At 50.9% G+C, this 12210-nt stretch overlaps 2 protein-coding genes across 11 annotated transcripts in view; one reads left to right on the top strand and one right to left on the bottom strand.

Moving 5' to 3' along the window:
* GOLPH3 (golgi phosphoprotein 3) overlaps nucleotides 1-3293 on the top strand; it is a 72298-nt gene extending 69005 nt beyond the window's left edge. For 6 of the 10 annotated variants that reach the window (XR_014062510.1, XR_014062507.1, XR_014062509.1 and 3 more), the window contains 2 exons: nucleotides 1531-1876; nucleotides 2427-3293. The gene's annotated coding sequence lies outside the window, so the exon portion shown is untranslated. The remainder of the gene's footprint in view (nucleotides 1-1530; nucleotides 1877-2426) is intronic. The other 4 variants (XR_014062504.1, XR_014062503.1, XR_014062501.1 and 1 more) reach the window with 1 other exon arrangement.
* PDZD2 (PDZ domain containing 2) overlaps nucleotides 1-12210 on the bottom strand; it is a 410014-nt gene that overhangs the window by 8188 nt on the left and 389616 nt on the right. Inside the window, exons 21-24 of the mRNA XM_081521413.1 lie at nucleotides 6757-10720; nucleotides 5861-5978; nucleotides 2534-2635; nucleotides 1522-1792 (exon numbers count right to left, since the gene is read on the bottom strand). Of these exons, the coding sequence (XP_081377539.1) occupies nucleotides 1522-1792; nucleotides 2534-2635; nucleotides 5861-5978; nucleotides 6757-10720 (4455 nt within the window). The remainder of the gene's footprint in view (nucleotides 1-1521; nucleotides 1793-2533; nucleotides 2636-5860; nucleotides 5979-6756; nucleotides 10721-12210) is intronic.

The raw sequence follows: 12210 nt of genomic DNA, 5'->3' as shown, positions 1-12210 counted from the left end.
CCCCTCTGCTTGCCTAAGCACCTTCTGCAAGCACAGACAAGGCACTACTGCCCAGGCAGAAATCCCTACAGTCAGTGCACATCTCAGGGTAGACTGAAGTCACGCTTTGGGAATCAGATTCGATTTCCTGCCAGCCTTGGTGGCTGAACATCACAGTCTGGTTCTGACAACCTGTGATACCCAAATGCCAGGCCTCATGTGAGACGTGGCGCTTCCATCCTTCTCCTTCTGTGAGGGGTACCCCTGCTTCTGGTTGTCTGTCTGTATCACACACTAGCTGTCTTCATTGCCATCTCCTTGCTTCACTGTGGGGAGAGTGTTTCCGTGGTGATGCCTGCTCCATAGCAACAAGCCTGTGCCTACTTTGTGTGCTAGCTTGGAGAGGCCTGGCTGAGGTCTATCTTGGGGGTCTGAATACAGATTGTAAATTTGCCATTTATTTCCCTTATATGCTGTACCAGTGAAGGATGGTCTGAGTTGAGTGGAAAGGGCACTTAATTGTTTGGGAGGTAGGGGAAGGACCACAAACAGATTAAACTGTCCACTTGAGGTTGAGGCCAAGGTAGCATCACCACCTTTGAATATAAAGGCCATTCCTGTGGTTTAAAGAAGGCCACTCCTCATGGTCTGAAAGAAACTTCCTCACAGTGGGAGGGGCACCATTTTTCAACAGGTCATTTTACTTGCAGTTAAACAGGAAAACGGGCCCATGCTGGAATCACCTGGGAACCTCACTCCACCCTCACCCTCAGAGTTTGACTTAATCGGCCTGGGGATTTCCTGGGCATCAGAATTTTAAAAAGCTTCCTAGGCACCTCTAACATCAAGCCCAAGTGGGCTACATTCAGTGCTTGGTAAGGCATATCCAATCTGGTAGAGCCCTGGGCAGGGGGATCTTGAAGAATAGGAAGACGAAGAAATAAATTTATGCCCTGAATGTGCATGCGGTTTGGTAACTCTGTTAAAGCTGGTTCAAGTCCAGATGCCCTGAAGCTGCCATAGGAATACTTAATGATGATAAATTTCAGGACAGCCTTCCATATGAGAGTTCCTGAGTCTTACAAACTCTAAAAGCTGAGTGCCCAGTGGTTTCCTTTGACAGCTTAAGCTTCCAGGATTCCACAGAAAATACACCAAACAAGGAATTCCCTGGTGGTCCAGTGGTTAAGACTGCCAGGGCCCAGGTTCAATCCATGATCAGAGAACTAAGATCTCACAAGCCATGTGGTCAAAAAGAGAAGAAAACAAAGTACACCAAACAGTTGAGACAGTGCAAGGGCGAAGGTTAATTTAAGCACGACGAGGTCTGATAAGTAAGGTATTTCCCTGTACTGGGAAGGGCTTCGGTTTTCCAGAAGAAGAAGAGCAAGACAGTGGAGTAGAGGGAAGGCTACGAACATGCCCGACACTGGAGAGGCATCTAGACAGGAAGAGTTTCTTGTTCAGAGGAAGTGGTGCCATTCTCGCCAAAACCATCACAAGTAGCTCAGGCCACTGCAGGTTGCTGAACTGATTTCTTACCTGTTGCAGGCTCCAGGGAGCTGGTCTTTCTGGACACCAAGCCCTTCCCGTTGGCTGTGGGAGGCTCCTGCCGGCTGGAGGGCCTGGGCTGATCACTCCCTTTCTTGATGACCATGAGGACATCTTTGTGCAGCTGTGCCTGGTGCAGAGCCTTCAGCACGTCCCCGTGGGCTAAGCCAGCCAGAGAGGCACCGTTGAGGGACAGCAGGAAATCCCCTCGGCTCACAGTCCCTTCCTGAGAAGCCGGCCCCTGAGAAAACACCCTGTGGACCTGAGACGAGAGGACAGGGCCAAATTCACTTAGACGTCCAGAAAAACAAAAAGGGCCAATCTGCAGTGAAATCAGTTTCTGATGGCAAGTTTTCCATGGGATACAAACACTTGGTTTACCCAAAACATTCCATGAGAGAAACAGGATTAATGATAGCAGCAGCACCTCAATACAGTTTTACTTGTGCTAGTGTCTAAAATGGGCCTTGGTGCTCCATATGTGTGCTCACTTTAGTCGTGTCCAACTCTTTGCGACCCCATGGACTGTAGCCCACCAGGCTCCTCTGTCCATGATATTCTCAAGGCAAGAATACTGGTGCTCCATGGGGCAATAAGAGAAAAGATGAACAGAACCGGGTCTTGCCCAAGGAAGCTGACCTCCCTAATGATTTCAGAGGCTTCTTGAGTGATATAAAATTTTAATCTTGATAAAGAACTGATTTATAAGCAAATGCAAGTTTTGGTTCATTAGTTCTAAGGTCCATCTTAAACCAATAAAATGTTTAGGTGAATATGAGGATGTAGACAACTGTTAATATGCAGCATCATCTTAGGTCACTTGCTGTGTGTTAAAAGTGCCTGTTTGTCAATGAAAACATTACGTACCACTTTCCCCACTTTTGTTTTGTTGACAGGACACACACTCCCGCATTCTTCGAACCAACTGACATGAATTCTGTGCTGATCAAGTTCTCAGGCTGCTGCAGGACTGACCCGACAGCATCTCGACACTGTCACTTACCACAATTGATTTTGGCTGCACGTCTGTCCCTCCTGCCACACTGAATCCCAGACCTGAGCCTTCTTTTTTATTCAAGACTATGAAGCAAATATCTTCTTTGTTCTAGTGAAAAGAAACAGAAGCAAGTATATTTCTTCTGCCAGAGTAAGGAAGTTTTGACCACATCCTCCCCGCAGTACTGCAGAGCTTGTCACCGCTAACTCTGATGGTTCTTTAGATGCTTCCACACAGTACTGGGAGTGGAGGGCCCATCTGAAATACCCTGCATTCCTCCTGGTGGTGCTTATGTGGAATTTCAAGGGTCCATCTTATAGCTCTAGGACCACTGGGAAGGTCATATGAACCAGGATGGGGGCAGGGACACAGGACACTTACAAGCCATTCTCGGCACCAGATGGTGTGTTCCCAAATCTGATCACGAAAGGAATTGTTTACAATTTCCTTAGTCTACAATTGAGCAAAGCCCGTGTTGTCAGTAGCAGAAGTATAGGTGCCAAGACAGGATAAGAGCACATTGAAGCCGTAAGTTTTACACCCCCTCAACCCCACCATGTTCAGCTCATTGGATTTTAGGTACAATGAATAAACTGGTAGTTGAAAAACAAAGTATTTTGAAAAATGGAAAGTACATAATAAAACTCTCAACTCACTGGGACTAGAACATTCTTAGTAACTGAGTCCTAGGGTTAAATAACAGAAGACGTTCCTGTATTTTAAGCATCAATCGAAAGGTACCTTGGAATAAAGATTTAAAATAAAATAATCTGGGCTAATTATTCTGAATTTTGACTTCCTTCGACTTCCTTCGCCCACATGCTAGATATGATTCAGCATCATTTTAAAGAGCTGCGTTGCTAGGTTTCCCATGAAGTAATTGATTTATAATCCATCAATTCAAGGTGTTCTCAAGCTCGGCAACAGGAAAAGAATCTAATAATAACCAGGCTGGCTGTGACAGAGAAAGTGAAAATGTTGAAAGAGAAAACCACCTCTCTGTTTTGCTGGGCAAAGAAACCAATATTTAAAAAAACAATGTTTAGTATTAGTTCTAAAGAGTAATCCCAAGCATTTTCACACCCCTCTAAAGAGGTTCATTCAAACCTAAGCTGACACTAGAATATCCAGCAGAACTTTGGGGGGCTGGATGTTTACTTCATGGGCAAGTTCAAGCACATATACACTCAGACGCTGGTCACTGGAGAGGAGTGAAGACTAGGCTTTCTCACAAAAACAGGAATATGTGCTGGGAAGTGATCTCTGTGCAGCTTCTGGGAAATGGGATGCTGAACTAGAAATACTGCTCAGATATTTAAATACCTTATTGGAGCAAAGACAATATTTAAGAATGAGACTCTCTTGCATTTTGGGATATATCACCAAAATTTTATTCGAATTTTTTCTTGCTCTAGTTGTGTTTGAGGGTGCAAGTGTGCTCGAGATTGACTGCTAGGCTAAGTGTTGCCTCTCTGAAAAGGACAGCACAGCATCAGGGAAGCTAGATGGTCCTCGAGCTCTCCAAGATCTGCACGCGTTGAAGTGTCAAGACCAGTGCTGTTTCCTGACTCTAACTCTCTCACAGCGCCCTCCAGAGGCCACAGGAAGTCAGTACAACACCTGCGGATCACTCATCAGAAAAAAAGCAAAGGTAGTAAACTTCTGAAGATGGCAGAGAAAGGCCATCTCTACTCATAGCTCCTCTCCAAAATTAATTGAAGACAACAAGAAAAAAGGCAAAAGGAAGCTGCATTCTGATCAAAGTTGGAATAATCTTCAACACCTGCTGGTGGTGAATATGGAACCAGGATGAGGAAGTGAGGGAGGCCGGGAGATGACCCCAGGGTGGTGGTCAGCACGCTGTCCACACCAGAGTCTCCGCTGTGTTTGCGGTCCCTGACACTGTGCCTCTCAAGTGTGAGCTTGGTTGAGGCTTTTTGGTTTTCCCCTCGTATCTAACACTGTAATAGGTCTGGAGCAAAGAGCCTGGCAAAGTATGAACCCACTGAGCCACCTTGATGCAAAATCCAACAGTAAGGCTTTCATGATTTGTAACAAGTTGACGGAAGAAGGGAGCAGATGGAACAGTCCCTCTTCCTGAAAGTACAGAAATGCCGTATGTCTCAAGATGTTTCCTAACTGCACAGACCAAACCAGGGACAGAGAAGCCAAAGGGAGTAGAAGCTGAAAGGAACTGATCTCTATTCCTCCCCATCTCCTCTCCATTCTGGTTCATTCCATTTTAGATGCCAACGTCACATCTGGGTTACCCTTCTGGGTAATGTTAGAATTTCTGGAATGGTGTTCTCAGGTAGTATCAGTGACCAGGTATATTACCACTCAAGAAAAATTGTTCATATTTGCTTTTTTTCCTCTGGATAAAAAATATTCATTTATTTGGGTTCAAATCTTAATGAATCCTTCTGAGAAATGAACATGCTTCAGAGAAGTATTCTAAATATGAACCCATGGTTTCTTTTGTTATTGTTTACTGTCACATCCAATTTATTGAAAGACTTTACTTGTAATGACTAATCTGCTTCTTTGAAGGTCTTGTAATTGGGGCCAGGGTAGGACTGTGTTAGTCACTAAGTTGTGTCCAACTCTTCGTGACCCTATGGACTGTAGCCCACCAGGCTTCTCTGTCCATGGAATTCTCTGGGCAAGAATACTGGAGTAGGTTGCCATTCCCTTCTCCAGAGGATCTTCCAGACCCAGGGATCAAACCCAGATCTCCTGCATTGCAGGCAAATTCTTTACCATCTGAGCCCCAGGGAAGCCCCAGGATAGGGCTACACAGCTGTTAACTCTCGTTTCCCCAGCAGGTGGCTCCCTTGACAGGCAGTTTATGTCCACTTCGGTGGACAGAGGTACTCATGGCGTTCCAGCATGCCTAGTCGTGTTGGAAGCACCTGCTGCAGACAAACTCCACGTGTGGGGGTGGGTGAGGAAGACGGTAACTAGTCGCTCCTGGGGGATTAAAACACCAATCTGGCACTGAAAAATTCAAGACAAGCAAGCTTCTGAAGCAAGCTGCAAGCAGTCGAGACACATCAGACTGAGTTGCTGAACTCGCCACACAGGACTTGGGGGAAGGGCTCTCCCGGGTCCTCTAAAGCTTGTGGCCCACGTCTGAGCACCGAGGTGGCAGCAGTCCCATCTTCCTGTGTTTTGTGTAGTTTTTGTTTTTTTTTACTCCCAAACTTTAAAGTTTTTATTTTGTATTGAGGTATAGTCGATTAATAATGTTGTGGTAGTTTCAGGTGAACAGCAAAGGGACTCAGTCTTACACACACAGGGATATATTCTCCCCATTTTCTGTATTTCACTCACCTCTGATTGTGCTTTCGCTTCCTGAATGAGAGTGAGGACAGTAGATCTTGACCCCACTGACGACAGAACAGACTGCAGTCTTTGCTGATCCCCTGCTGAGACCAGGAGTTGTTGCAAACTAAATGATAAACATATTGGAAGAACGTTAAAGGAAAAAACTTCTCCACTGTACTAGGATGCATTAAGAATGATCTCCTTTCTACCACATTGGAGGTATTTTCTGATTTTCATGCTCTCTTTTGGTCACAGCTCCATTTCAAACTGAAGAATCTCAAACACTCACAGGAATTTCATTCACTGCCAACAGCAGTGGGAATTCCTATGGATTCTAGGATCCCTCCAAGATGTTAGGGGACCAATGCTGAACTTGAACAGAAAATTTCAGACATAATAAATATTCTATAGGCTCCAGTAAAATATTTTAAAACATACTAGAAGTTTCCTGTTTGACTTCAGTCACTTTCAAAGGTTCCAATCCTCCCCCGATGGTCAGGTTTCCTTATCCTATCATCTCTCTCTCGCTCTGTGTTTTTGCAAAGTGCCCTGTCCTACAAAAGCCTCTCTTTAGAGCAACATTTTGGCAAACACTTTTCCCTGCAGGCACTTTATTTTTCCAGTACTAATATTATAAAAAAAAAAATTGGAGGCTGGAATAGAAAAAGGATGTTAGTGGGATTTATTCAGTGTAATCTGAATAAAGTCTGTTATTTAGCTAATTGTGTGTTGTTTCAATGTTAACTTCTGACAAATGGACTGTGGTTATGTAAGATGTTAACTTGAGCAGCTAGGTGAGGTGTACATGGGAAGTTTGCACTATTTTTGCAACTTTTCTAAAAGTCTAGAACTAATCCATTAAAAAAAAAAAATTGCATAAAAGGGGAAAGGTGGATACTTACTTAACTGACCAACTTCTTCCGGAAGGCAGATCCTGGGTGGTCTCACCCACATCGTGGGCTGAACTCGGTGCTCTGGGGTCAGTGGCTTTGGGACAGGCCCTGTCTGCCCCATCCTCGGGGCATGAAAGGGCAGTGGACCCAGCGAGGCCCCCAGCAGGGGAGCCAAGCGACCTCCGGGGGACGATTTCCAGCTCGGTTTTGAAGAGCACGGCTGACGGCCCAGCCGAGAAGTCCTCGCTGCAGAGCTTGTCCAGGTCGGGCATGCTCAGGGCTCTCAGCTCCTGGAGCTTTGAGCGGGACAGAGGTGAGGCCTGTGTGTGACGCACCGAGGACTTGTTCCTCTTGGCGGGAGAGGCGGGGGTCGCGGTCGGGGCAGGGATGCCTGAAGGACCAGGTGGTCTCTTGGGGTCTGAGTCAGCACCCTTGTTACGGGCATCTGCCGGGGTCTGCCGGGAGACAGTCAGCGTCATGCTGGACGGGGACTTGGTCATCGGGGGGACGACGGTGCCAGCTTCACCTTGACTTTCGCTGCAGGAACTCAGGCTGCGTCTCAGTGACCTTGCCATTGGGTCACTGGAGTGGCCAAGGGTCCCGGAAACCACGCTGCCAGACGACCGTCTCCCAATGGGAGGCTTGGAGCTCACTGACAAGAAGGGGGAGGCCCCAGCCTTGGCCGCGGGCCGATCAGAGTGGGCCAGGTTCTCAAAAGACTTGATCCTCTGCTTCACAGAGAAAAATGAGGTGGATTCGTGGGGCCAGTTCTGTGGGGAGTAGTGATGTCTCCTGGTGACTGTGACTCTGTCTGTGAGCTGGCAGCTGGTTTCCTGGGCCGACAGGACATCCGCTTCCTCTGTCATCGGAAGGTTCCCTGAAGTCTCCATCAGGGGCTTTACGCTATATACACCCTGCCCATTAGCCAGGCTGAGAACGGTGCCTCTGGACGTCTTGGCCTCAAGGAGGCCCCCGCTGGTGCCAGGGATTTGGCCATCCCGAGGGGTGCGCCCTGGGCTCTGTGGGGCATGGCCCTCCCGGCCGAAATGACTGGGGAACTGGGCCGGCATGGAGTAGGTCCTGGTCGCTGGCCTTGGCGTGAAGTAGGGATGGTCGTCCAGCACTGGGCCCACTGGTGGGCCGTTCCTGGGCACCCCCAGGGTGTCGGCCATCTGGCTGGGATCGGCCTTTCTAGCCGGCAGTTGCGGGGAGGAAGAGGAGGAGAGTCTTGCCAGGCTGACGGATCGCTGCTGCACTTCCGGCTCCACCTGGGAGGCCCGAGTCAGGAGTGAGAACAGGTGGTTTGGGGAGGACTCCCCTGGCTGGTGACAGAGCCCAGCCTCACTCTTCTCCTGTCGGTTGCTCTGAGACAAGAGCCCCCCCTGTCTGTCCCTCTCAGCCGGCATGTCACCACATGTGCTCTTTGGCATCCTTTCAGAAGGGATCTCAATGATTTTCAGCTGCTTGGTTCTTTCAAGAGGCTCACCGGCGATTATTTTGCTTCTTTTGTCACCAGTCACCCCGGGCAGGGCAGCTTCTGCGGAGTCTGTTTGGCTGGATGGGGACCTCTCAGCCTGCCCGGAAGGGGGACCCTCCTGCTTGCTGGCCGCCATGGATGTGCCGCTCCTCGGTGCCACGGGACTTGCTGGCCCCAGGGATGCCAGGGGAGCCCTGCTCTCTGGACCACACTTGGGAGGTCTGGGGGCAGCTGGGCAGCCTCCGTCGGGTTCCGCGTGCACAGCCGGGTGGAGCCTACCGCACCCACCTTGCTCAGGAAGGGTCTTGTGGGTGGTCACGGGCGAAATGAACATCCTGATGCTCGAGTCAGATGCTGAGGGCTTCAGGGAGCCCGGGGTCCCAGGGGGCGGCTTGCCCTCCACACACTGGGGAGACTGGGGGGCGGCTGTGGCATTCTTGTCCAGTTCCTCGTGGTCAGCTGTATGGAACCGGTGTGACGCCACCTTAGAAAGCATTTTGTGGGAGGCCTGGGGTGAGACAAGGGCTTTCCTGTGCTCCGTGCCCCCCATCTTCCCCGTGTGAGCGCCTGGGGCCTCGGAACTGACTTTGCTTTTGCTTTTGATGCTCAGTCTCTTCAGCTTAGGACCGGCTTTGGGTTTCTGACAGTTACTCAAAAGGGTTTCCACAGAACTTTTTCTAGGCAGGTCTTTATTCTCAAGATTCAGCCGAGGAGGGGGGCTCTCCGGCACAGGCACCCCCTTCCTGTGGCTTGAGCTCAGCACCTGGGCCTTGGGGTCGGGACTTCTGGCCAGCAGCGTGGATTGTTCCGTTTCCGTTTTGTTCTGTGGATGCGTCCCGTGGTTGTTCTTATTATTTATCTCTTTAAACCAGGCCATGAGGGGCCGCCTGGAGATGGCTTTTGGCTTTGGCAACAAGTCCTCTGGGCCTTGGCCTCCGGAGATGTGGTTTCCCAGAGCTGAGTTTCCGTTTTTGGGGACACACGCCCTGAAGGAGGCTTGGTTTTCAGCAGTGTGAGCATCTGTCTCTTGTTTCTCAGGTGGCGTCTTGTCATCCAAACAGTCATACTCCAAACCATTCACCATGTTAGGAGAACCGAGGGTGCCCAGGGAGCTGGGGACAGGCCTGGTACCCGGAGGAGGCTGGGTGGCTTCCCCAGAGTCCTCTTCACTCGGGGACCTGTGGTCTTGGGAGACCCTCGTATCCTCAGGCGGCTCTGCCTCCCGAGAGCTCACGTGTGACAGAGGAGGAGGTGGCTGCGGAGGGGTGGAGGTGCCTGGCACGAAGCGGGCTGTGTGGCCCGCTTCTGCCCCCACCTGGCTCAGGGTTCCATCCTTTGGTGCCAGGGCTGAGGCGAGGGAAGGGCAGGTGGCCACCCAGGCAGGAGCAAGGGCAGTGGCTGAAGGTCGATCCGGGGAGCCATCCATGGAACAGATTTCCACCTGCTCCTCCTCGGACTCCGTCGTGTCTCCCTTGTGAGAAGGCTCGGGAGGACAAGGACGAGGAGGGGACCAGCTGTCGCAGGTGGGAGCTCGCGGGGCTTCAGTGAGTGACTCGGGGTCCGAGGACGAGTCCTCCACGTCCCCGTACATGGACGAGAGGGACACGGACGGCTCAGTGCTGTCGCCCAGGCCCGAAAGCGAAGTGCTGTCTTCGTGGAGACTGCTGAGATTCCTAGAGTAGTTGCTCAGAAAGCTTTTGTTCACAGTAAAATGTCTGTCGGGATTGATGGAATCCAAAACCGAAGGCTGGCTGGCCCACTGAGGGGGAGGGGCTGGACCAGCCGCCCCGGGCCTCCTTGGGGCAAGGGTTGGACTCCCTGAGGCTGGCTGTGGCCCCTGGGCAGCCTGCTCTCTGCTCAGCCTGTCCCCTTTCCCGGGGGATGGAAGTCTTGCTCCGGACGCATCCAGTTCCACCAGGAGCCTGTCGATGTCTGTCACTGGGCAGGGCCCGCTCCCTCCGGGGCAGCCGGGCCCTGAGGCACCCCCACACGCCTCCTGGGCCTTGTCACTCGGTGATGGCAGGGCTGGGCTGGCCTGAGGTGCGCTGGCAGACCCCGAGTCTGTTCCCTGGGGCAGAGCTGACCCCTGGCAGTTTCCGGGGACAAGGACTGCTGTGGTTTGCAGAGCCTTGGCATGGTGACCCGGAACCCCCTCTTGGCTCTTCTCCCCGGACGTGAGGTCTCGTGGCAGCCCAGCACCAGTTGGAGGTGCCCCCTCTGCCATGGGTCCTGCTCCCCTGGGGGTTGTTGCCTTCTGGGCGGCACAGGGCGAGCTGGCGTTGGGAGCTGCTCTCATCTCACAGAGGTCAGGACAGGCTGTTGCCATTGTCCCTGGGGATGTGCTGTCCTCAGACTTGGGGATCCTGGGTGACTCTGGCCCTCCAGGGTCCTCAGGTTGCCTCGCTGGCCCTGTGTCCATTGAGGTCTGGCTGGGGTCAGGGTGAGCCGCCCCCTTCTGCCCTGGGGAAGGGAGAGGGTCTGGGGAGCCATCTAGTCCTGGGTGGAGAATAAAAAAAAAAGTTGGAGTGGTGGGGGAGACACAGGGTGAAAGGTAAGAAAACAGAAAACTTCAATGAAAACAGGAGAAAATTGTAAACAGTCTCAATTTTTTGGTCTTTTTTAGAAAGACATCCCATGGCTTAAATGTAGGCCTGTTTTTGTCTCTCAAATTACAGAGTGCTCACATCGAACAAATACCACCGTGCTTTAGAGGCTCTAAAATAACTCAGCATGGACAGCAGGAGGACCTCTGCCTCTGCCCTTTTTGGTTATTTATAAGGACAAAGGGACACCAGAAATCCTGCACTTGGGTTTCTGTACACCATCCACCCTCTGATGGCAAAAGCCACAGGAGTCAGCGGGCTCTTCTATTTGATTTCTTAGCTTGGGTTGATTCTGCAGTCAACTCAGTCCCCCACAGATTACATGGGGGTTTAGCCTTGTGCCTTGGATTAGGAGTCACAGAGTAAAGTGAAAGAGTCCCAGCAGGGAACTTGAGGGATTGACTGTTCAGCTCAGGAGAGGAGGCTGATTCAGGCAGACGCATGGAATGCTCCAGACAGATGGAAGCCTGCCCTGACCTCCAGCGCATCCTGACCTGGGTCAGGGGTGTGGGAGACTGAGGAGGTCAGATTATCCCGGGAAGCGGAGACAGAGGGCTGCTGGACTTGAGTGGGATTCTGGGGGCGTATCTGGAACAAAAGCCAAGGAGGAGGAGAAAGGCAAGGAAGGAAAGGGAATCAAAGCACAGAAGCCAGAGAGAGCATGAATTCTCCAAGGTGCAAGGACAGATGCCGCCTGCCTGGAAGTGAAGTCCCTCCACGTGCTGGGTCTGGAGAGCCACTCTGTCCTGGAGGCTCCTCCTGAAAAAGCCTGCACACGTGTGGGTTAGTCTGTTCACTTCTGGCACATGGCATCTTACAATAGGTGGGGGAACGGGGAGAAAAAAGAATATTAGATTTGCCTTTCCTTATGAACCCTGGGTCTTAGTGGGGGTAGAGCAAAAACCTCAGTTACAATGAAGTTTTTGCTTTGAGAAGCGTGTCTCCCCCAGATGTTATAGTCACTCTGCATCTCCCATGCAAATCACCTTAACTGCATATGCCTTTCCCCTCTGAAGTTCCTAGATCAGTAATTAAGAACTAGTAGGACTTGGCACTGTGCTAAGAGTTTCTTGCGCACTTAATTTCCCTCCCAACACTGTGACCGTCTGCACTGGAATGGTGGGGAACTGAGGCACAGAGTGGTAAGCAGCATATTCAGGGTCAGAGAGTTCATGGCCAGGGGTCCCCCCAGGATGTGGACTCCACAGCTCACGCAGTTACCTAAACCCTGACCACATGGCCTCTGTGGAGACCACCTGATGGCAACAAGACCAGTTCATCAGGATACCCACGGAGACTTGACACAACCTCCCCAGGTCCCCATGGAAGGCTAGGGGCACAACAGATTCACATCCACCACCTCCTTTCCTCTGCTCATTTTTT

This window comes from Giraffa tippelskirchi, chromosome 8, assembly GCF_054371585.1.
Source record: "Giraffa tippelskirchi isolate mGirTip1 chromosome 8, T2T-mGirTip1v1.2.pri, whole genome shotgun sequence".
Classification (NCBI taxonomy): domain Eukaryota; kingdom Metazoa; phylum Chordata; class Mammalia; order Artiodactyla; family Giraffidae; genus Giraffa; species Giraffa tippelskirchi.
This window is presented reverse-complemented; position numbering and strand designations above follow the sequence as displayed.